This window comes from Anabrus simplex, chromosome 14 (genome assembly GCF_040414725.1).
Source record: "Anabrus simplex isolate iqAnaSimp1 chromosome 14, ASM4041472v1, whole genome shotgun sequence".
Lineage (NCBI taxonomy): Eukaryota > Metazoa > Arthropoda > Insecta > Orthoptera > Tettigoniidae > Anabrus > Anabrus simplex.
The window spans coordinates 53751561-53777886 of NC_090278.1; the positions used below are offsets into that span (position 1 = coordinate 53751561).

At 41.9% G+C, this 26326-nt stretch overlaps 1 protein-coding gene across 1 annotated transcript in view; it reads left to right on the forward strand.

The window, feature by feature from the left end:
- The window catches only part of LOC136885780 (protein takeout), a 79789-nt gene extending 54618 nt beyond the window's left edge, over positions 1-25171 (forward strand). Inside the window, exons 2-6 of the mRNA XM_067158517.2 lie at positions 9041-9133; positions 15704-15851; positions 16312-16445; positions 17417-17566; positions 23629-25171. Of these exons, the coding sequence (XP_067014618.1) occupies positions 9041-9133; positions 15704-15851; positions 16312-16445; positions 17417-17566; positions 23629-23780 (677 nt within the window). The 3' untranslated portion in view covers positions 23781-25171. The remainder of the gene's footprint in view (positions 1-9040; positions 9134-15703; positions 15852-16311; positions 16446-17416; positions 17567-23628) is intronic.
- Positions 25172-26326: the final 1155 nt, after the last annotated feature.

The following is a 26326-nucleotide window of genomic DNA, read 5'->3' on the forward strand; positions in this document are numbered from 1 at the left end:
TGCCTCTTCCGTTCTTCTGAACATTTTGTACCAGTTCCGCTGCTAGTTTTCACTACAAATGTGTGTTTATTTACTGAAGTCCTGATGTCGTCAATCAATCAATCAATCAATCAATCAATCAATCAATCAATCAATCAATCAATCAATCAATCAATCAATCAATCAATCAATCAATCAATCAATCATTACTGCACTACTGATCTGTATTTAGGGCAGTCGCCCAGGTGGCAGATTCTCTATCTGTTGTTTTCCTAGTCTTTTCTTAAATGATTGCAAATAAATTGGACATTTATTGAACATCTCCCTTGGTAAGTTATTCCAATCTCTAACTCCCCTTCCTATAAATGAATATTTGCCCCAATCTGTCCTCTTGAATTCCAACTTTATGTTCATATTGTGATCTTTCCTACTTTTAAAGACACAACTCAACCTTATTCGTCTATTGACGTCATTCCACGGAATCTCTCCACTGACAGCTCGGAACATACCACTTAGCCGAGCAGTTCGTCTCCTTTCTCCCAAGTCTTCCCAACTCAAACTTCGCAACATTTTTGTAACGCTACTCTTTTGTGGGAAATCACCCAGAACAAATCGAGCTGCTTTTTCTTTTTGGATTTTTTTCCAGTTCTTGAATCAAGTAATCATGGTGAGGGTTACATCCGTACTACAACCCCTAAATACCCTATGCAGAGATCTGTACCCTTTATTTATGTGATTACTCTAATGAAGATCTTTCCTTATATTAATACTAGATACTTACAGTGATCTCCATAAGGAACTTTCATCCCATCAACGCAGTAATTAAACATAAGAGGACTTTTCCTATTTGTGAAACTCACAACCTGACTTTTAACCCCGTTTATCATCATACCATTGTCCACCGTCCATCTCACAACATTTTCGAGGTCACCCTGCAGCCGCTCATAATCTTATAACTTATTTATTACTCTGTACAGAATAACATCGTCTGCAAAAAGCTTTATCTCTGATTCAACTTCTTTACTCATATCATTGATAGATATAAGAAAACATAAAGGTCCATTAATACTGCCTGATGTTCAATTCATTCAGGTCTCCTCTTGTTTCCTCCAGCCAATTTATTCTCATGTTTGGGGAATTTATTAATCTGAATAACTTTTGTGTGAGTCTATTATTATTCCTCCTAAAAATGTGTCCAAAAAATTCCAAACGACTCCTCCGTACAGTTTCGATTAAACTATCTGTGTAATGCCATCTCCCCCGATTTAAGCGGGAGACTCCCGTTTTTTTGGTCCTTCCTCCCTCTCTTCTTATCGCAGAGATTTATCTCCCGATTTTCAGACCAGATTTAGTCTTCCTGTACTTTTTAAAATCCCAGGTTTTCCCTCGTTCTTTAAGTAGCTGGAGAAAACGAACGTTCAGTGCGCACTGGCAAGAGAGATGCAATCATCTGGTGGTATTCTGAAATATGACAGAATCTCTAACCAGTGCCAACTGTGAGACTATTTTAGCATATTTACATGGACAGTAACACAGTTCAGTTCAATGCTTTCCGAAAAGTAATTCTCTACTTTGAGAATAATTTTAGTTCAGACATTTATGAAGACGTCTAAGGCAGTTATAATGAATAGTCATGTGTTCTAAAGCTCAAAGGCATGCTGTGTTTCGGTATTTATAAATAAATAAATAAATAAATAAATAAATAAATAAATAAATAAATAAATAAATAAATAAATAAATAAATAAATAAATAAATAAATAAATAAATAAATAAATAAGAGAAATTGCGTAATTGAGTACTGTAGCCTAATGTGTTAAATGATGTGTCGTAATATGTCACGGTATGCCGAAAAAGTCTCCGTATTTCTTTACTTTTGAAAGGTGGCACGCCTGCCATTTTATTATTATTATTATTATTATTATTATTATTATTATTATTATTATTATTATTATTATTATTATTATTATTATAGCTGAGTCTGCAGCAGATCTGGAGCAATTGCTGAACGTTATGAACTTAGTCTTGGAGAACGAATGCAAGATGAAAATGATTTGTAAATATCTCCAAAACAAAAGTAATGGGGTGCAGTCGAATGGAAGTCAGGTGATAATAATGGCGTCTGGCCTCCGAAGAAGCCTGATGCAGGTCTTTCAATTTGACTCCATATGGGCGACCTGCGCGTCTATGAGGATGGGACCCTACCTACGATGAATTCTAACGCTTAATACGGCAAACACACACCCAGCCCCAGAGCCACTGGAATTTACCAATTAAGGTTAAAATCCCCGACCCGGCCGGGAATGGAACTCGGGACTCGGTGGATCAAAGGCCACAGCACGCTAACCATTTAGCCATGGAGCCGGACAAGTCAGGTGGTGGAGGAAATATTAAATTAGGAAAGGAAGATATAAAGGTAGGTGAATATTGTTCCCTGCGTTGTAGAATATCTAACGATGGCGGAAGTAAGGAGAACGTACCATGCAGACTAGCACAAGCAAGGAAAGCCTTTCCTGAAAAGCCCCAGGCTGTTTTTCCAGTCACTCGACCGGCTCAGGAATTAAATGATATTGGAGAATGTCACTGGAATGAGAGATGACAGAGAAAATCAGAGTACCCGGAGAAAAACCTGTCCAGCCTCCACTTCCTCCAGAAAAAGTCTCGCATGGAGTGACCGGGATTTCAACCACGGAACCCAGTGGTTAGAGGCCGGCACGCTGCCCTCTCGACCACGGAGGCACAGTAAGGTATTTCTTAAGAAAACAAATTGACTCACTTCGAACATTGATATAGGAATTAGAATGATGTTTTTGAAGACTTTCATCTGGAGCGAGGCATTGTATGGAAGTTATTATATATTTTAGACATGTTTGCGAAATTAATAACTACTTAGATAGAAGGCAGTTCGGGGAAAGATTATTCCACTGAAGCTCAAATTGTAGGATTCCAGCGAGATATCCAAGATTCGGGAGGTCAAATGTATTGTATGGCAATTGACCTATCCAACGTATTTGACAGGGCAGATAATGGGAGACTACTGGCAAAAATGATTGAAATTGGACTAGACAAAAGAGTGGAGTAGGTGAAGCATTATCTGATCGTGTAACCATTAAGAGGAGAATTCCTCATGGCAGTATTAATGGACCCTTATGTTTTCTTATTTATATAAATGACATAAATAAATAACTAGAATCAAACGTAAAGCGTTTTGAGGACGATGTTATACTGTATGGAGTAATAAATAAGTTACAAGATTGTGAGCAACTGCAAAATGACCTCGACAATGTTGTGAGATGAACAGGTTTTGAGTTTCACAAATAGGGGAAGTCCTCTCAGGTTTAATTACTGTGTTGATGGGGTGAAAGTTCATTATGGGGATCACTGTAAGTACCTAGGTGTTAACATAAGTAAAGATCTTCATTGGGGTAATCACATAAAAGGGATTATAACGAAAGGGTACAGATCTCTGCACATGATTATGAGGGTATATAGGGGTATATTCAGGATGTAAAGGAGAGGGTATATACATGAGTCTCTGGCAAGACCCCAACTAGAGTATGGTTCCAGTGTATGGGAGCCTCACCAGGGTTACTGGAATCAAGAACCGGTAAAAATATCCAAAGAAAAGCAGCTCGATTTGTTCTGGGTGTATTCCGTTTCAAAGTTTGGGCTGGGGAGACTTGGAAGAAAGGAGACGAGTTGCTCGACTAAGTGGTATGTTCCGAGCTGTCAGTGGAGAGATGGCGTGGAATGACATTAGTTGGCGAATCAGTTTGAGTGGTATTTTGAAGAGTAGATAAGATCACAATATGAAGATAAAGTTGGAATTCAAAGAAGAAAAAATTGGGGCCAATATTCGTTTATGGGAAGAGGAGTAAGGGATTGGAATAATTTACGAAGGGACATGTTTAATAAATTTCCAAATTCTTTGCAATTATTTAAGAAAAGACTAGGTAAAGAAACCAATAGGGAATCTGCCACCTGGGCGACTGCCCTAAATGCAGATCAGGTTGGTTGGTTGGTTGGTTGGTTGGTTGGTTGGTTGGTTGGTTGGTTGGTTGGTTGGTTGGTTGGTTGGTTGGTTGGTTGGTTGGTTGGTTGGTTGGTTGGTTGGTTGGTTGGTTGGTTGGTTGGTTGGTTGGTTGGTTGGTTGGTTGGTTGGTTGGTTGGTTGGTTGGTTGGTTGGTTGGTTGGTTGGTTGGTTGGTTGGTTGGTTGGTTGGTTGGTTGGTTGGTTGGTTGGTTGGTTGGTTGGTTGGTTGGTTGGTTGGTTGGTTGGTTGGTTGGTTGGTTGGTTGGTTGGTTGGTTGGTTGGTTGGTTGGTTGGTTGGTTGGTTGGTTGGTTGGTTGGTTGGTTGGTTGGTTGGTTGGTTGGTTGGTTGGTTGGTTGGTTGGTTGGTTGGTTGGTTGGTTGGTTGGTTGGTTGGTTGGTTGGTTGGTTGGTTGGTTGGTTGGTTGGTTGGTTGGTTGGTTGGTTGGTTGGTTGGTTGGTTGGTTGGTTGGTTGGTTGGTTGGTTGGTTGGTTGGTTGGTTGGTTGGTTGGTTGGTTGGTTGGTTGGTTGGTTGGTTGGTTGGTTGGTTGGTTGGTTGGTTGGTTGGTTGGTTGGTTGGTTGGTTGGTTGGTTGGTTGGTTGGTTGGTTGGTTGGTTGGTTGGTTGGTTGGTTGGTTGGTTGGTTGGTTGGTTGGTTGGTTGGTTGGTTGGTTGGTTGGTTGGTTGGTTGGTTGGTTGGTTGGTTGGTTGGTTGGTTGGTTGGTTGGTTGGTTGGTTGGTTGGTTGGTTGGTTGGTTGGTTGGTTGGTTGGTTGGTTGGTTGGTTGGTTGGTTGGTTGGTTGGTTGGTTGGTTGGTTGGTTGGTTGGTTGGTTGGTTGGTTGGTTGGTTGGTTGGTTGGTTGGTTGGTTGGTTGGTTGGTTGGTTGGTTGGTTGGTTGGTTGGTTGGTTGGTTGGTTGGTTGGTTGGTTGGTTGGTTGGTTGGTTGGTTGGTTGGTTGGTTGGTTGGTTGGTTGGTTGGTTGGTTGGTTGGTTGGTTGGTTGGTTGGTTGGTTGGTTGGTTGGTTGGTTGGTTGGTTGGTTGGTTGGTTGGTTGGTTGGTTGGTTGGTTGGTTGGTTGGTTGGTTGGTTGGTTGGTTGGTTGGTTGGTTGGTTGGTTGGTTGGTTGGTTGGTTGGTTGGTTGGTTGGTTGGTGATAACTAGTTCAGAAAGAAAGAGAATAGAAGCTTTTGAAACGTGGTGTTACTGAAGAATTCAGAATGTATTATCGGTAGATCGAATCACGAATGAAGAGATAACTAAATCGAATTGGTGAGAGGAGATCGATTTGGTAAAATTAGAGCAAAAGGTAGACATGGAATGATAGGACACATCTTACGACACCATTGATTTGTTCAGTAAGTTTTTGAGGGAAGAGGTAAGAACGGTAGAGGTAGAAACAGATTAGAGTAGATGTATGGTGTAGTAGTTTCGTAGAAATGAAAAGGTTAGCACAGCATGGAGAGCTGCATCAAACCAGCCTATGTACTGATGACCCAAACGACGACAATAACATTATTCTCAACCCTTTCTTTACTTGTAATTCGTACATACAATATGTATTTGTTAAGATGGAATTTTAAGTAAGGTTGAATGATGTACACGAGGCTCAGATGAGATTCCCTGTCGCCTGTTCCAAGAAGGACACATCTGGCGTACTTCCTTGATTATTGAAAGGTGTGGATGTCCTCTGTGGAAGAACTGGTTTTCTGTTATGTAAGGAGGTATTACATGAGGAAGAGTACGGACCACTTTCTACAGCATACATCGGACTGGGGTTTGGTGATGGTAATGTTTATCGTTTTAAGAGGAAATACAACTGGGCAACTATACTCCCTTAAAGCCTGTTTGTCAAATTCAAGATTTCACAAGACTTTTCTACACTTCACGTGTTTACTCGTCAAATCACTGGCAATACATGATAAGTTCTCTAAAGTCTTTAATAATACGCACATGTTTACAAAAACCACAACACCTTGAAAGACTAGGGATAGGAAGTTCATATTCGCAGGACATGTGCACTAGTAGGTTCTGAAGAAATGATTAGCATTTGAACAATGTCGGCCCTCAGGTTCAAGATCTACATCGATATCTCCGCACACCACCACCGACTGGTAAAATGTGCCTGAGGATCTCGTTGTTGCTATAAACCGATGGTAATGGATCAGTGTGACTTGAGCACGTGTGTAGGATTCCTCTCAGACGTATGCGAGAACCGTACCGTCAAATGTGTGAGATTGAAAGAGGGTGCATTATTGGCATGAGAGAACGCAATGCATCCATCCGGGAAAAGGCTGCTCGTGTGGGACGAAGTGTGCCGGCAGTGTAATGGGTGTGTACACAGAAGGCCGTAGAACACAACGAGATGGGTCTGGTCACACCACCCCGACCGCCCTCCGAGAACATCGACACCTGATCGAATAGCATAGCAGGACAGATCTGCGTCCTCTTCGTCTCTGGCGCAACAGTGGAACAGTGTAACACATCGTACACTATCAGGAGTGACAGTCCGTCGCCGTTTATTACGGTCTGGGTTACCGGCGCGTCATCCAATTCTCCGCCTACCTTTGACTAATGTGCATAAACATGCTACACTGCAATGGTGTATGGAACGACGTCACTGGGGACAGGAATGGCAGCACAAAGTGTTTTCGGACGAATCCAGGTTCTGTTTGTTTGAAAATGATGGCCGCATTTTGGTTCGCCGCAGACAGGGGGAGAGGCATCACAATGACTGCATTTGCACATGACATACAGCGCCATATCAAGGCCTTATAGTGTGGGATGCTGTTGGGTACAACCGCAAATCACAGTTGGTGCGTGTCCAGGGCACTGTGACCAGTTTGACCTACATGAATGACATCCTGCGACCCGTAGCCATACCCTTTCTGCACGACACCCCAGACACCATATTTCAGCAGGACAATGCGCTACCGCATGTTGCTGCACGAACACGTGCCTCCTTCTTATCACAGGATGCCAGACTGTTGCCCTGGCCCGCCCGATCACCGGACTTGTCGCCAATCGAAAATGTGTGGGATATGGTGAAACGACGGGTGCGGCGCTGTGACCCAATGCCAACCACCAAAGATGAACTGTGGAACCAGGTGAATGCAGCATGGATGGCTATACCCTAGGACACCATTCGCGCCTTATACGAGTCGATGCCATCACGCATGGAACAAGTTATCAGTGCCCATGGAGGACCCAGTGCCTACTAGGCAACAGGACACATGCTGAACTTAGGTGACTGAAATGCTAATCGTTTCTGCAGAACATACTAATGAACATGTCCTGCGAATATGAACTTCCTCTCTAGTCTTTAAAGGCTTTTTTATGAACATGAGTGTAATAATAATAAAGTTTACAACCCTAAGGTTGGATGGCTGCAACTCTCCAAAGGTTCCAGTTTTGTGCCATTCTCTTCAGTTCTACATAAGAATGGCATCCCAGCTCCTCCACCAGTTGACCAATATATTCCAGTCTAGGCCTTTCTCTACAAGTTCTTCCTTTCACAGAGCCCTCCAGGATCAAAGCTAGTAAATTCTCATGCCTGATTATATGTCCAATCCATATATTTATTCTTTTCTTCGTATTAATTGACAAGGTCTGGGTTTCTCAAACTCTTTCCATTTACTTCCACATTAGTAACTCTATTTGTCCAAAGAATTTTCAGTCTTCTTTTATAGCACCGTTGTTGAAAGGTTACTACCCTCTTCCTCTCTGCCATCCCTAGTGAACAGGTCTCACTTCCGTACAGAAATACTCTCCATGCATATACCTTCTCGAGTACGCAGTTGAACAAAAGAGGTGACATCCCATCTCCCTGTCGAACGTCTGTCTTCATCTCAAAGGATTCAGAGAGACATCGTTGGAACTTTACTTTGGATTTGGTATAAGTTAGTGTTGCCCTTATTATCACCAACAGTTTCTCATTGACTCCCATTTCTGCAAGTAGGCGTATGTTAAGCAATACATCACGGTCGATGGACTCGTATGCTTTCCTGAAGTCTACAAATGTCGATACATAGGTTCGACCTCTCAGCATATGGTATCTTATTACTGTTTTTTGGTTAAGTATTATTATTAATTTAATCTAATTAGCGATGGTTCATGGTGTGGGTTACTGTAGTCACGTCAAATGTTATTTTTCCCCATTAAGGATCACTAAGGTAGATATTACTGTAGATCTGAAGAAAAATAATAATGTATAAATAAATAAATAAATAAATAAATAAATAAATAAATAAATAAATAAATATTATTTAACATGCTCGAAGATGCAACGCAGCCCCCGCACGACTGTGTATTCCTTCACTCACAACGCTGTAAATGTAATGAAATAATGAACGAAGGAGACAATACACCCAATGATTTGATTACAATATGCCCCCCTCCTACTTCGATGCACAGTTCTCATGTAGTAGTAACTTTTGGACTCTGTTCAGGATGTGTGGTTTGTCGCGAATGACCTAAAATCTTGTCTGTATTCTTGGTATAAGTTAATCTCCTCTTTGTACTGGGTTCAAATAGTAGTTAGCTTTTGGCAGAGCAAACTGTACAGTGCGTACTAGGGCTGGGAAGCGACTACGCGAAAAGAACGAGAAACTTGTGCATTCACACCGAGCATTACCTCCGTCTCCCACTTCCCTTCCCTTCCCTTCCCTTCCCTTCCCTTCCCTTCCCTTCCCTTCTCTTCCCTCCTCTGAAGTACAGCAACAGGCAGCGACCGGCTCTCTGGTATAGCAAATACGGCATTTTTTTCAATTTGAATCCCTCGCCCGGAAGTAACCTCTTTTTCTCAAAAAGAAAATTGTCTCCGCCAATCCGACAGCACCACCGTTCCTAAAAATAACATTAAGATTTTTTTTTGTCGGTATAGTTCTAATGCACCCTCTACATTCAATTCTCTTTCCGTCAATACCCACTCCTCTCCTTCCATCCAATCATTTTTCATATCATCTCTTCCAGGTAATGACTATTTCATTGCATTTCAGAATGTCAATTTTAATTCTTCTATTTCTGTTCTTTATAGCGGAATACATTCTACCATGCAACAGGACAGATCCGAACATCAACTCATGTATCAAGAACTCCTTCAACCACTTGCGACCATACTTGCAGAAAGGTAAGTCATTAATTAACTTATTCCAGTAATTATAGTAACACTTCCTTAATGCAGAGATTGCCTAAGCGATACATTCTACTTACTATCAACTAAAAGGGTTTAATTAATTTCAAAGAAAATCACCGTAGATGGGTTCTTACAATACTTAATGACCATTTCAAAGCAGAAAGTGCAATGACAACAATCAAAGATTTTGGCAGGTCTTGCAGACCTCGAAGGGTAAAAATTCAGTCCTCGTTTCTAACATTCTAAGGAAGTAGAAATTTAAAAAATCTGACCTGGAATGAGTGTCCGAGGAGAGAAGTGTCCGGGAGCCCACCATCCCGCCCCCAGAAGTACATTTACTTTTAAAACCTAGCAAAGAGCATTACACACCATTTACATTGCTGAAGTAGCAGCTTGCATTATTAATGGCCAACAGAAATTGCCACGTGACGTCATTGTCGTGAATGGATTGCATAACCAAACCCAGCACATTAAAAGCACAAGTAAATGAAACAAATGAAAGAAACAATTTAGATTACAGAACAGCATGGAACTTTCCTTAATGTAGAGGTCGGTACTAATCGTCTTTTCCATAGGAAGCTAGAGGCCTAAGGCCACTTAGCGACTTCTAACCGGGGTCTTACGCCCCAGACCCCCTCTTCTTTCCTCCATATCACAAGTCTTGTCCAGATCCTACCCTAACCTATCCAGTCCAATGGTTTTGTCCAGGCCCTACTCTAACCAGTCCAGATAAATGTTCTTTTCGAGCCGCTATCCTAACTAGTCCAGATAAATGGTCTTTTCTAGGCCCTATCGTAACCACTACAAACCAATAGTCTTTTCCAGGCCCTATCCTAAACAGTCCAGACAAGTGGTATTTTCCAGGCCAGTGCAGACCAGTGGTATTTTCCATGCCCTATCATAACCAGTGCAGACCAGTGGTATTTTCCATGCCCTATCATAAGTAGTGCAAATAGTAGCATTTTCCAGGCCCTATCATAACCAGTGCAAATAGTAGCATTTTCCAGGCCCTATCATAACCAGTGCAGACCGGTGGTCTTTTCCAGGCCACATCATAACCAGTGCAGACCAGTGGTCTTTTCCAGACTCTTTCCTAAACATTCCAAACAAGTGGTATTTCCAGGCCAGTGCAGACTAGTGGTATTTTCCACACCCTATCATAAGCAGTGCAGACCCATGGTATTTTCCAGGCCCTATCATAACCAGTGCAGACCGGCGGTATTTTCCAGGCCCCACCCTAAACAGTTCACACCAATGGTCTTGTCCTGAACCTGTCCTAACCAGTCCAGACCAATGGTCTTTTGCACAGGAAGCTAGAGGCTTAAGGCAGCTTCGCAGCTTCTAACCTGTCCTTTCCTTGTCCCCATAATTCATAAGTACGCAGGTTGGCAGCTCTGCGAGAGACAAATAAACGACAGTCGTTCAGCGCTTACGTGTATGTGTATAGAAAGTGGTAACGAGGGCGAAAGTATTGATGCATGCTTTCTTGTATAGTACTTGGCACGCAAGGCTATATGTTCACTAAGAAGCAAAATATCGCCGCACTCTATTTTTTTAATGGCTCATCACTGCTGCCAACTTGACTAGGTACATTTGAAATCTCCAGACATAACCATCAACAAACTAATCTCGATGTAAGTACCTTGCTTAAGTAAATGATCTATCAAGATATTCATAATTAAGCTCAGTGAGGAATTACGGAAATAAACACCCTCTCACCCTCACTCAATATATTTTTATTTATTTCTGTCTCTATGTTGATATACGTATTACCATATTTTTCGGTGTTTGCCTGATGTAAATAATTCAGCTCCCTTCTTGTTATTTAGTGTTACTTGTCGGACTGAAGTGAAACCACGTTGTAATAATACGCACAAGCAAATATAACATGTACAGTACATATGCCATAAGTCAATAAGAATACACAAACCATACCAAAGTCGTGAAAAGACAAGTTTGGGTAAGATTGATAACGAAATTTTTATAGAGGGAAGGTGACTTTGCTTTTCTTTTCGGAGGAGTTCTTGCAGATTTGTCTTGCTTCTTATACATCCTAATTGAAATCTGTACATACGAACTGGACGAAATACGACCGTATAAATAAAATTGTGCATTCCTCATTTAACACCATCTAAGTTCTTTGAACGTCCCACAAATCTACTTTCTTTCTTTCTTAATCAATTTATTCACCAGCTTTGGTTTTTCGCTCGGAGTCAGCAAGGGACCCCACCTCTACCGCCTCAAGGACAGTGTCCTAGAGCGTGAGACTTTGGGTCGGGGGATACAACAGGGGAGAAGGACCAGTACTTTGGCCAGGCGGTCTCATCTGCTAGGCTAAACAGGGACCTTGTGGGTGAATGGGAAGATCCGAAGGGATAGACGGGGAAGAGGGAAGTGTCCGTGGCCTTAAATTGGGTACAATCCCGGAGTTGAAGTGGAAAACCGAGGAAAACCAGTATGAGGATAGCTGAGGTGGGAATCGAACCCTCATCTATTCAGTTGACCTCCCGAGGCTGAGTGCAGACCGTTCCAACCCTCGTACCAAATTTCTAGTTTCATGGCACAGCCTGAAATTGAACTCGGGCCTTCGGGTGTGGCAGCAACGGAGAGGGAAAGAAAACGCTAGGACTGGGAAGGAAGCGAACATCGCCTTAGTAAATGTACAGCCTTAGCATTTCCTGATGTAAAAATCGGAAACCACTGAAAACCATCTTCAGGCGTGTTGACGGTCGGGTTCGTACCAACTAACCCTGATATCTACGTGACCCAAACCGCACAGCTACCTTCTCTGAAGGGGGAAGTGGGCCTCCTAGGCGGTGACGCTGTCTCTCAGGCCAGAAGATCTGTATCGGAGAAGGTGAGAGGGTTGGCGGCCGTGGTCTTTACTAGGAACTGTCCCGGCATTCGCCTTAGTACAGAGCAATGGATAACCACGGAAAACCATTCTCAGCTCAGCAGATAATGGGGACCAGTCCCTCTCTGTCTCCCGAATACAGAGGCGCAGAACAACGCTAGAGCCGCTTCCTTGGTTGGCAGGTCGGAGTGCAGAACTGTCGGACCACGGATGAACCGTGCACTTCTTTCAGTTTCACCGGGCGAGTTGTCCGTGGGGTTACGGGCGCGCAGCTGTGAGCTTGCATTCGGGAGATAGAAGGATCGATCCTCATTGTTGATAGTCCTGAAGATGGTTTTCCGTGGTTTCCCATTTTCACACCAGGCAAATGCTGGGGCTGTACCTTACTTAAGGTGACGGCCGCTTCCTTCCCACGCCAAGCTTTTACCTATCCCATCGTCGGCATAAAATATATTTGTGTCGTGTGACTAAAGCAAATTTTAAAAAAACTTTCATTTTCATATTTCGCGGGTTCCCTTCCCCGATCCTCGAGTGTCCACTGCGGTTCATTGCACCCAATCACTACTGTAGTTTCAAAAGTCATCGAAACCAGTGTTGAGTGTTGGTGATTATTGTTTTAGGAGGAAGTATAATTTGGCAACCATCCACAATATAACACTAATCAGAGAGAAAAATGAAAGGGATCCCACAGATCAATATATGAAGGTATCGGTCAAAGGAAGACAAGGACCACGAGGGCGTGGAAATGAAAAACTCCCCAGGCCTCGAGTGCTCTAATAACATCGTGGGGGAAAGGAACATGTGTTGACCAAGCAACGTTGGAAAGGATAGATGAACGTGAGGAGCCTGGGACAAGCAAATGGAAGCAATGCTAGGACACAGCTGAGTGCCCCGTGTTTGCCAACTCACGCTCCCAAGCTAAGAGCCCTTTTAGCCACCACTTACGACTACCACTTGTTAATCCCGAAGAGAATGTTGCTAGACCAATCCCGCTGGAGTGCAGGCGATACGGAACACTATTATTTCTGAACAGAATGTTGCTAGACCAATCCCGCTTGAGTGCAGGCGACACAGAACACTGTTATTTTTGAACAGATGTTGCTAGACCAGTCCCGCTTGAGTGCAGGCGACACAGAACACTGTTATTTCTGAACAGATGTTGCTAGACTAATCCCGCTGGAGTGCAGGCGACACAGAACACTGTTATTTCTGAACAGATGTTGCTAGACTAATCCCGCTGGAGTGCAGGCGATACGGAACACTGTTATTTCTGAACAGATGTTGCTAGACCAATCCCGCTGGAGTGCAGAAGATACGGAACACCGTTATTTCTGAAGAGAACGTTGTTAGACCAATCCCGTTGGAGTGCAGAAGATACGGAACACCGTTATTTCTAATAGGATGTTGTTAGACCAATCCCTCTGGAGTGCAGGAGATACGGAACACCGTTATTTCTGAAGAGAACGTTGTTAGACCAATCCCGTTGGAGTGCAGAAGATACGGAACACCGTTATTTCTGAAGAGAACGTTGTTAGACCAATCCCGTTGGAGTGCAGAAGATACGGAACACCGTTATTTCTGAAGAGAACGTTGTTAGACCAATCCCGTTGGAGTGCAGAAGATACGGAACACCGTTATTTCTAATACGATGTTGTTAGACCAATCCCTCAGGAGTGCAGGAGATACGGAACACCGTTATTTCTCAACAGATGTTGCTAGACCAATTCCGCAGGAGTGCAGGCGATACGGAACACCATTATTTCTAATACGATGTTGTTAGACCAATCCCGTTGGAGTGCAGAAGATACGGAACACCGTTATTTCTAATACGATGTTGTTAGACCAATCCCTCTGGAGTGCAGGAGATACGGAACACCGTTATTTCTGAAGAGAACGTTGTTAGACCAATCCCGTTGGAGTGCAGAAGATACGGAACACCGTTATTTCTAATACGATGTTGTTAGACCAATCCCTCTGGAGTGCAGGAGATACGGAACACCGTTATTTCTGAACAGAATGTTGCTAGCCCAATCCCGCTGGAGTTCAGGCGATACGGAACACTGTTACTTCTAATAGGATGTTGCTAGCCCAGTCCCGCTGGAGAGGAGGCGATACGGAACACTGTTATTTCTGAACAGAATGTTGCTAGCCCAATCCCGCTGGAGTGCAGGCGATACGGAACACTGTTACTTCTAATAGGATGTTGCTAGCCCAGTCCCGCTGGAGAGCAGGCGATACGGAACACTGTTATTTCTGAACAGAATGTTGCTAGCCCAATCCCGCTGGAGTGCAGGCGATACGGAACACTGTTACTTCTAATAGGATGTTGCTAGCCCAATCCCGCTGGAGAGCAGGCGATACGGAACACTGTTATTTCTGAACAGAATGTTGCTAGCCCAATCCCGCTGGAGTGCAGGCGACACAGAACACTGTTATTTCTGAACAGAACGTTGTTAGACCAATCCCGCTGGAGTGCAGGCGACACAGAACACTGTTATTTCTGAACAGAACGTTGTTAGACCAATCCCGGTGGAGAGCAGGCGATATTGAACACTGTTATTTTTGAACAGATGTTGCTAGACCAATCCCGTTTGAGTGCAGGCGATATTGAACACTGTTATTTCTGAACAGAACGTTGTTAGACCAATCCCGGTGGAGAGCAGGTGGTACGGAACACTGTTATTTCTGAACAGAATGTTGCTAGACCAATCCCGTTTGAGTGCAGGCGACACAGAACACTGTTATTTCTGAACAGAACGTTGTTAGACCAATCCCGGTGGAGAGCAGGCGATATTGAACACTGTTATTTTTGAACAGATGTTGCTAGACCAGTCCCGCTTGAGTGCAGGCGACACAGAACACTGTTATTTCTGAACAGAATGTTGCTAGACCAATCCCGTTTGAGTGCAGGCGATATTGAACACTGTTATTTCTGAACAGAATGTTGCTAGACCAATCCCGGTGGAGAGCAGGTGGTACGGAACACTGTTATTTCTGAACAGAATGTTGCTAGACCAACCCCGTTGCAGTGCAGGCGACACAGAACACTGTTATTTCTGAACAGAACGTTGTTAGACCAATCCCGGTGGAGTGCAGGCGACACAGAACACTGTTATTTATGAACAGAACGTTGTTAGACCAATACGGTGGAGTGCAGGTGGTACGGAACACTGTTATTTCTGAACAGAATGTTGCTAGACCAATCCCGTTTGAGTGCAGGCGACACAGAACACTGTTATTTCTGAACAGAACGTTGTTAGACCAATCCCGGTGGAGTGCAGGTGGTACGGAACACTGTTATTTCTGAACAGAACGTTGTTAGACCAATCCCGTTTGAGTGCAGGCGACACAGAACACTGTTACTTCTGAACAGAATGTTGCTAGACCAATCCCGTTTGAGTGCAGGCGATATTGAACACTGTTATTTCAGAGCACGATGTTGCGGCTTATTCTTCGTTTTACGAAAAGTTCCGAGTCCGATTTAAAAAACTATTCTTTTATTTTTTGTCCACCTTCATATTAGAACATTTGAGACCTCACGTCTTTATTGTCACGCCCTTCGTAGCACTTGTCTTTCGTTGGCCGATACCTACATTTTTCGGAGTGTTCTACCCTTTCCAAGCTTTTCCCTCCAATTAATGTGATCAGGGGATGGTCATCCAGTTTGACTTCCTTTCAAGAGCCTCACTGTGATGTCTTCTGTGTTTCAGGAATTGCGGAAATCGACCTTCCCGCCATAGAGCCGCTTCTAATTCCGAAACTCGCGATGGAGAACGGTAATGGAGCAGTGAGAGTCCGAGCAGTCTTCTCCAACATGAACATCCACGGTGCCAGCAACTATACCGTAGCTGCGGTCAAGTGAGTACAGTTATTAGAAAGAGAGATGCATAAAACGTGACTCAGGGAGCAAGAGCACTCAGGTCCTCACATTCACATCTGTGGCTCTGCTGCTTTTTGTTTGGCATCCAGGACAAAGCCCACCCTGCCACTGAATTATGTTAGGCAATAATTATTTTGATGATCCTAATTATTTTAATTTGTACAACATCGTTACAATATGTAATATCATGTTTTTAACTCGTCACTGTATGTGATTAAGATATATAATATAATCTACCTGAGGATGGCCACAAGAAGTATTGAAAATGTGGAATGTTTATAATAAATTAATATCAAGATTTTTCTTTGTTTGCTTATTCTATTCGAATCTATCCATTTACTACGTAACATCTAAAGGCTGCAAAAAAGTATTAAAATACATTGTCAAATGTGAAGAAGGGGAATGTATCCTTTAACATTATATTGTTCTGTGTCTTAGATCTGACGTCGCCGCTTATCGTATCGACATGGGGCTGACTATTCCTCGAATAGAAGCGAGTGGCTCGTATGAAGTTACTGGGAATGTATTGCTCTTCCCCGTCCGAAGTCGCGGAGAATTCTACGCTGTGTTTTGTAAGAATCCTTCAGCAGATACGTATTAAAATATACAGTTCCTATGGTTGTAGATTTCAGCCTTCAAGGAGAGACTTCACCCAAAAAATTAGATCGTTTTCAACCAAATTTTGAAATATTGAATATTTTCCAAATGTTGAAGTCCAGAAATTTATTTGATTCGTTATTTTTTAATTTTTAATAGGATTTTTAATGGTATTTTTAAAAACGAACTTTCGGTACTCAAACCTCAATTTTTTCATTACAGATTTTTTAGGTACAATACATTGGCAAGACATAATGGAACATTTTATTAGAAATTGTATGCGTTTATGTTCAGGTATTTCAAATTCTGAACTTAAAAATTTTCTTTTATCAACTGTAAATAATATCATAGTAAAATAGAGAATCTACGTTTCCTATAATATTCATGTATAGAAAAACAGACACCTTATAGCATCTTCCTGTGATTAGTTAATATTTAGGATAAAATGTTGCTAGTGAAGTGAGGAAAACAAACCTACGAGGAAATGGGTTTTAAATAAACTTTCAGTAAAGTGAATAATTCTCCAATAACATATATTTCTCGTTCCTGCTTCTGTAGGGATTCATCTTCTTCTTGTAATTTGAAGACTATGGTATCCCTCATTCCACAGTATTTACACTAACAGCAGTTTATCTTTACACAATGGGACCTTATGTCGCTCTCTTGCAGGCACTTATTCCATCTTAACAACCAATATAACTACAAACACTTATATTGGGAGTCATTTATATTAACATAACACAACTGCTATAGATCTGAAATAACCATTTAAATTATTTTGAAAATTTAAAGTTTTTGTGTGGAGTCTCCTCTTGATCCTCTTTGAACTCGCCAGGAACTATGTACATTTATTATCTTGTTTTCTCTCATTTTACCTACTTTCATCCAGGAGATATTATTCTGAACAAACGTGAATACTGTTGATGCTGTTCCTCTTCCGTTTCAGACGACGTCGCCGCTCTAGCCAAGATACACGGTAAAGAAGTTGTCAACAATGGTACCAACTACATGAAGGTGGATAAGTTGCTGGTTGACTTTTCCCTGGGAAAATCTCGATTTAGGATTCGTGATCATCTGAATGGCGGTAATGTGTTAGGTAAGGAAATTGAAATTAATGTTAACCTGACCATTCTCTTAACTCTCATAACCAACATGGACAAAACGAACAGTTAATATGGCTCTCACGGTCTAAAGAATCGAGGACATGCAACAGATGGATTATGTTTTTTATCGATATCTCTGTTTCAGTGGGTTTCCACAAGGAACTGAGTTGGTTCCAATCCTCTTCATATCATTCATTCTACATATTAATATGTTGGACATCGTTGATATAGTGTTACTGAGACTGATATTGACCACCAGCTATAAATCCGGACATGAAAGGGCCATCCTAATTAGTTCGAACTATTTCATTTTTTCTAGTTGCTTTACGTCGCACCGACACGGATAGGTTTTATGGCGACGATGGGATAGGAAAGGCCTAGGAGTTGGAAGGAAGCGGCCATGGCCTTAATTAAGGTAAATCCCCAGCATTTGCCTGGTGTGAAAATGGGAAACCACGGAAAACCATCTTCAGGGCTGTCGACAGTGGGGGTCGAACCCACGATCTCCCACATGCAAGCTCACAGCCGCTCGGCTCTACGCGCACGGCCAACTCGCCCGGTCGACCTATTTCTTTGTATTGAACACTTTAAGGCCCTTCGAAGCATACCTACCTTCCTTACCTATCAGCAAATCGGCATTAGATCTTTCTCTTGGGTCGTTGATGTGTTCTTCGTCACTTGCTTAGGTTCGAGGCTGGTTTCAGTAATTTTAAACTAATGTCTAGTATGACAGGACTCAAGTTAAAAGAACTGGATGTTTTATTTGCCATCGAGACGAAATCTGACAACTTGTGACCTTTCACAAGCTCTATTAAGTGAACTAAATCCTGTTCGGTTTAAACAAGGAATAATAATAATAATAATAATAATAATAATAATAATAATAATAACGATAATGAGAGGTGGTGGCTTTGGAGACGTTAACTCAATTGCCTGAGGCGCATCCTTACTAGAAACCACTGTCTCAATGTAAGAATGAAATAAAGAAAGTCTGGAGATCTCTAAAATCGGTTTCCATGTGAGACCACATGTACCACCATAATGATTCGTGATGATCCAGCCCCCCCCCCTGGACTCTTGGTATAATTAAGACAGTTCAGTCGGTATCTGCCACACAGTGGCTGTATGGCATGGAACCAGGATTGAGTCGAAATGACCTGCGACTATGTCATGTAACGACATCTAGCTATGTGATTTGCATTATAGTCATTGTGGATGATGACCGCAAGAAAAATGATGCTATACTGACAGATGGCCCTAATCTAGGTCACTGCGGTTGATGATCTCATGATCATCCAAACCTCAAAGCTGAAAACTTAACACAATTAAGTTACAGTAGTTGATGACCAAGGTTTCCACATTAATAAATATCCAGCATGTCTGATGCTCAACAAATAAAATTCAAATTAACAACAATAACAAGAACAAACGCTCACAACACTTGTGACAGTAAAGTCCCTTGCCATCGGACATAATCCCTTAGTCGTTACGTAAATAAGTTGAAATTTCCCAAGAAATAAAACTAAGATTTCCAGAATACATTTACAAGTTAGTCACTTAGTTTTAAGCTAGTTGTCAAAATACGGTTCTATTGAAGTTAATAAATTAATAAACGAAGCAAACGCATGATCATAATTAACAACAAATTTATATATTCCGGACGAAGTGGTTTCTTTAAACTCACTAACTGTTTCAATTAACTTTTCGTTTTCATTTGGACATGTTTACCAGAAACATTCCTTTGAAGAAAATATTTAATTTACTATTGGTTTATGCTCATAGTTTTCTTGTTCCGCAGCTGGAATGCGAAATATATTTTCATAACTACCGATACCATTTATTTATTTCATGATGTCACTCAGCAAGTTAACATTATAACACTATTAATTATTAAGAAACTAGCTTCGATAATCCTAACCTTAAATCCTATAATCTGCATAAATTTACACACGATGCAAAATAAAACAACCCATGTCAGTCGCTTATAACGCTTACGGTTATCCCTTGGACAAATTCCGGCATCTCCTCCGATATGATTTCAGGCCGATCAGACCCACGTATCGTAATGCACATCACCCAACACTAGGGTGGATGGACTACTGCACCCCATGCGCTCCACAAGCATGACCTTATATCACATGAACCTGCATTTGTGCCTTGGAAACCAACAACAACACCACAGTCATCTATCACAAACTATATGGATTGACAAGCTAACGTGACATCCAAATGAAATGTTCACACTTTGGACAACCCTCAACAACACGAAGCCAAATCACTACGGATTCTCAAATTTTGAGACCCCTGAAAATGGTTATTCACAGCATAATTAAACATCATGTAATTTCCGTCACACCGATAATTAATCTTAAGTTCTCTACTAAACAAATCTCTTCTTGAATAATGAAATCTAATTCTAAACACTTATTTTAAAAGACAAACCTCAGTTACAGTTTCTTTTTGACAACGATCTGGCTCGACCGCCGACAAACACAGGTGACTTTTTACCTGGAAAGAAGACCCCTCCTCGCTATCTCTTAAAACACACACACGTTATCTTGAACTGTATCAAATGGAAATCTCACCTCGCTGACAACTCGCGTGAAATAAAATTCATGACCAACACAGAATATATGAAAAGATTTAATTTAAAACGTCACTGAAAATACTCTTATCGCCCATGGTCCTACGGTTTCATGTGGAGTCCTAACTATGGAACGACCCTATTCCCATATCATTAAATTACACAAAATGAATCCTCGAAGTCCCTACAATGAAAATCCCAGCACAAAGGCTCTTCGACACTACAGGATTTCAGCAACCTGATCCACATTCCTTCCTATCTCTGCAAGACTTGAACCACTTGCTACCACAAATTCTTACACGAGAGTTACGTGGTCCACTATGTTACATGAAACAATCTGTGACAAACTAACCATCTCTCCTCGCACATTTGAATTTGACAACACAATATTTCCAAAACCGAAACTCATAACTTGACTTACAATAATGTTACCGCTATTTTCCTCTCATCAGTTCTGCACAGATTTTAACAGACCTTTGGAATAACACTTCCCTTCCACAAATCACTCACCATTTTAGCCTCGTGCTTTCCCTTGACAAATTTACAGCTCCGAACGCAGGATGGTGTGCTTTCCGCAACAGCTGACATTCCATCATTACCACGCTCTCCCTCTAAGTGGTAAAACACGGATTACACTTACTGAAATTTCATCTTTACACTGAACAGAATTTCGTGGTAAATTAATATCTTATCCTCGGCAAACAACAAATATAGGAAATAAACGTACGGAAATGATTCTTCGCTCTAGACATTATATTCGTTTTACAGCCATCAGAACTACCACTGTACAACATTTCACACGCTTGTTTCGTGGCTCTACCGATTATCCAAGAAACATAAAATGACCTTTCGTCGTATTCGTCTGACATTTTCATGAAATAAAAAGGGTGACCAAAATGCGTCACAGAAACACAAATAAAATGGTGACATAATGAAATAAACAAATGCATTTCTTCTTAAAAAGGATATTTAACAAAAATTGGTTCCGCCAAATTACTTCGTATCTCTGCAAATTCTACACGTGTGGTTGACGTAATTTCTGTACCCTGAGAATGAGTTCACTCTACGTGCCGTCTCTGGTCAAAAATAAAAATGCAACTAGGGCTCCTCATGACTTGTAATATATATGGTGCCTTATGTAATGAATTTAAGACTCTGTCTCCTTATGACTCAAAGGTCATGGGTTGAGTATGTAATCAGAGAACTAAATCTCAGACAAAAGATATAAACATTCTGGGAGTATGTCCTGTAAGGAGTTCGAATTGTCCTTATATACCTATTTTCTAATATGAAATCCACCCAAGATGATACCTACTACTACCATGAAGAGGTATGGTGAACCGCTTGGAAGGTGAAGCCGTCTCTCAGGAAAACGAGAAATAAATTGGTGAAGGTGAAGGGGTTAATGGTCGTCGCATTTACTAGAAACGGTCTCAGCATTCGCCTTAGTGCAAGAGATTGGAAAACAACGGGAAGCACCCATTGACCGCCTACTCTGCACCTGCACTTGCTCTACATAGATTTCGATTTGTATTCATTACGTGACTTCCATTCTGAACCAAAGAAAACAATCAAACATGTAAATTTCCATTGTTACATTGAATGGAAATAGCACCACACATATATTTGACTTCTCATTCGCTGGACGTCCTGTTATTTATGCAAGGTGCTTCTTTGATTATTTTCCATGTTCCATGTAATTATATATATTAAAATATTTTTTTAAATTTACAACCACGTATTCAATACATTACAATATACTCATTGGATTATAGTATAAACATGCAGTATCTTAAATAATGGGACATGTTTCGTTCCGCATAGCAAATATCATGAGCCATTAATGCACAAAGACAAGGTCAGGGCCCTGAGTCTAAAAAATGATCAAAATAGTATCCTCATATCAAAAGAGTAACCGTGTCGTAAAAAAAAGAGTGACCATCAACGATCAACACAATATAAACAATAGCCTTGCTATTGTAACAAAATATGTGCAAATTAAAACAAAACATTTATCGTGAAATGCATTAACAATAAAACATCTGTAAATTAAAAACAATCATGAGGTTGTTAAAGTATGACAATATACATTGTGGACATTGTGAAGCGTGGATTAAATTAAAAACTGTAAGGTTGGAATTACTTTAAATTAAATAAAATCATAATTTAAAATCGGGTTCGTTAAATCATCGCTAGTCTAAGTTCGACCAGTCAAAAGGCACCTTAGTCGGTATTGCTGGTATGTGCTTTTTGAATAGGTGGTTTAAATAAAATTATATAATTTTAATATTTTCCATCTTTTAATCACCGTAGTTAATAGTGGCGCGCGTACGTGAATCACAACGTGTTGGAAAATTTTCATTCAAGAACGAATCGACCGTGACCTTGATTAAGGTACTGGCCCAGAATTTGCCTGGTGTGAAATTGGGAAACCACGAAAACCCATCGTAAATCGCTTTTGCACGCTTCAGTCCCCTATGTTTGAACATTGTAACACATACAATTTTAACGTATCAGTTTTCTTTGAATCTGTAAATACAGGAAAATAACCCATGTCTATTAATATCGAGCCGAATAGTTTTAAAGGTTGATTTTTCTTGCGATTATAGTGGCATTTTATATTAACGTTCCGTTGAGTGGCGTGAGGAGAGCTTCGTAGTCACAATCGAACGTCACTGCTCCAGTACCGTGCCGAGTGTGTTCGCTCTTCACTTGACTGTGACGAGCGCCTGGTACGTAAGCTGCCCGCATTTCAGACAAGCGAGACTCAACGGACGCCCAGCTGAGCAACTCTGGTCTACTGTATCCTTCCTTCTTCCATTACCTAAACACGACCAAAACATCTTATTTTATTTCTCTCCATCCTTTCGGAAAGCTTTCCTACTCCGATCCTTCGATCCTCCTCTGCCTCTTCATTCTCCTTCCCTACTAGAGTCGCTACAACCACTGCTCAGGCTGAAGGCCTATAGATCACGACGTGACGCGTCGTCAGCCCGACAAATCTTCTGTGCCGTTCATTTTTTATTTCTTGACCGATGTCAGTGTCTCAGTATCAGATAACTGGTCAACTTTTCTCACGTAGGCTGTATGGACCTCGAACCAGCTTTCAGACCCGGGTAAATACCCCTGACGACTTGGGAAGGTATCGAGCTTTGATCCTCTGGGTAAGAGGCATCCTCGCTACCCTAGCATCATACTTCCTAAAATTGAACGATCTGGCCACGCGGTTCGGGTTACATAGCTGTGGGCTTGGATTCGGGAAAAGGTGGGTTCGAAATCAAAGGTCGGCAGCCCTGAATATGGTTTTCCGTTTACACACCAGGTTATACCTCAATCAGTGCCACGGTAGCGCCTTCCCACACCTAGCCCCTTTTATCCCATCATCGCCAAAAAGACCTGATTGTGTCGGTACAACGGAAAGCAAATTTTTAAAAATAAATAAAAATACACGTATTTTCTGTTTCTTTTCAGGCGAAGCCATGAACCAGTTCCTGAACCAGAATGCCCAGGAGATTATTCAGGAGATGAAGCCCGCAGCAACCCAGAGCATTGCTCGCCACTTCAAGTCCTTCTTGAACAACGCCTTCCTCAAAGTTCCTATCGCCTTATGGCTCAGAGACTGAAGTTACAGACTTTAGTGTTAAACTGTTAAAATCTGGGTGTCTGTGTTTATGAGTGTGTGTTTGTGTGTTCCACTTTTTGTTGGCAACAGAAGTGTTGCTGTGCGAGTGTTAAGCGCCAAAGATACTCTAGCACTGAGATGGACTATAACAAGCAGGCGGACGCCTCAAGGATAACCAGTAGAATACGGAAGCGTGCCTACTTCTTCCGTCGGCCACTATGCATGATGGTAATGCAGATAAAGATTCATCTACCATTCGGAGCTCACATGTTTCGCGTCATCAAGGGAACCGAAAATGATGTAAACAAAGAACGTCATATATCCACTGGCGGTCTCCACGTTGATTGGAGAATCACCGGGTTACTTCGGAGCACATGGCAAGAGCCACGTGGGGTTGTCTAGAAACTGTCATTACCTCGCCCGATTGTGGTGATTACATCCGACTGTTGCCGGATGCACTGATGTAAACATGTAGATGATATGCCATGGATTACTGAGCAAATTATACTCACTGAAAATTAAATGGCGTTTGTCTTTTTATGTCGGGAGTGTCCGAGGACAAGGCTCGCCAGATACAGGTCTTTTGATTTGAAGCCCGTAGGTGACCCGCGCGTCGAGATGAGGATAAAATGATGAAGAACACACAAATCCACCCCCTGTGCTACCGCAACCAACCAATAATGTTTCAAATTCCCGACTTTGCTGGGAATCGAACCGTGACCTAAGGCCAGCACGCGAACCGTTTACACGTCGAAACAGACATTATAATCACTGTCCGCGAGGAAAAAACAACAAGCGAATGACAAATCACAATGGCATTTTTAACATTACAGACAAGTAATTTATGGAGGTTTCATGAATTCTTGAAATAAAATAACAATCTAAAAGGGGAAATGTAGTTTTGAAAAGGCAAGTGAACCCCGTTCTACTTCTCAGTCTGCAAATCAAATCCTTGATCTGGCTGGAAAACGAACACAGGGCCTTGGAATAAGAGATAGGCTACACCACAGGGCTGGTCGTAATATATTATGATTTGTTAGTGATTGTGTATTGTACTAGTGCTCGGCCTGCGAGATCGTATCCACTCTTCCGTATTCTACTTGCTATGCTTCAAGCGCTTCAACAAGTAGAAACTCCTCCACGTTGTCGGTACAATTTCCTCGAAGTATAAGTCGTATTTGAATACTGTTACATTTGAATAGCTCACAATTCTTGTATGAATATTTCACTGCTTGAGCCCTTTGCTTAGTGAGATATTGTGTTGGAAAATTTTGACTTTGGAGCAAGATCTGAAGACAAACAGAAGCGAAGCAGTTCAGTGACCAAATGTGTGTGAGAATATGAAAATATCCCGCTTGGTCGAACATAACTTCTCACTTAAATCAAACAAACACGTCCCATTTTAGACAAGATATTATGCTTCTCTTCAGAAAGCAAGGTGATTTTCTTTACGCTTCACAGGGAACTTTGCTCCACTCCTTCAGAAGAATATCTCTCGTCTGTTCTCGAGGATGTCTTCTCTAATAACCAGTGGACTCGAGCTGCTCCGCAAGGAAATCTCGTCTGTTCTCGAGGATGTCTTCTCTAATAACCAGTGGACTCGAGCTGCTCCGCAAGGAAATCTCGTCTGTTCTCGAGGATGTCTTCTCTAATAACCAGTGGACTCGAGCTGCTCCGCAAGGAAATCTCGTATGTTCTCGAGGATGTCTTCTCTAATAACCAGTGGACTCGAGCTGCTCCGCAAGGAAATCTCGTCTGTTCTCGAGGATGTCTTCTCTAATAACCAGTGGACTCGAGCTGGTCCGCAAGGAAATCTCGTCTGTTCTCGAGGATGTCTTTTCTAATAACAGGTGGACCCGAGCTGCTCTGCGCCTTCAGAAGGAAATCTCGTCTGTTCTCGAGGATGTCTTTTCTAATAACAGGTGGACCCGAGCTGCTCTGCGCCTTCAGAAGGAAATCTCGTCTGTTCTCGAGGATGTCTTTTCTAATAACAGGTGGACCCGAGCTGCTCTGCGCCTTCAGAAGGAAATCTCGTCTGTTCTCGAGGATTTCTTCTGTAATAACCAGTGGACTCGAGCTGCTCCGCAAGGAAATCTCGTCTGTTCTCGAGGATGTCTTCTCTAATAACAGGTGGACCCGAGCTGCTCTGCGCCTTCAGAAGGAAATCTCGTCTGTTCTCGAGGATGTCTTTTCTAATAACCAGTGGACCCGAGCTGCTCCGCAAGGAAATCTCGTATGTTCTCGAGGATGTCTTCTCTAATAATCAGTGGACTCGAGCTGCTCCGCAAGGAAATCTCGTCTATTCTCGAGGATGTCTTCTCTAATAATCAGTGGACTCGAGCTGCTCCGCAAGGAAATCTCGTATGTTCTCGAGGATGTCTTCTCTAATAATCAGTGGACTCGAGCTGCTCCGCAAGGAAATCTCGTCTATGCTCGAGGATGTCTTCTCTAATAACCAGTGGACTCGAGCTGCTCCGCAAGGAAATCTCGTCTATTCTCGAGGATGTCTTTTCTAATAACCAGTGGACTCGAGCTGCTCCGCAAGGA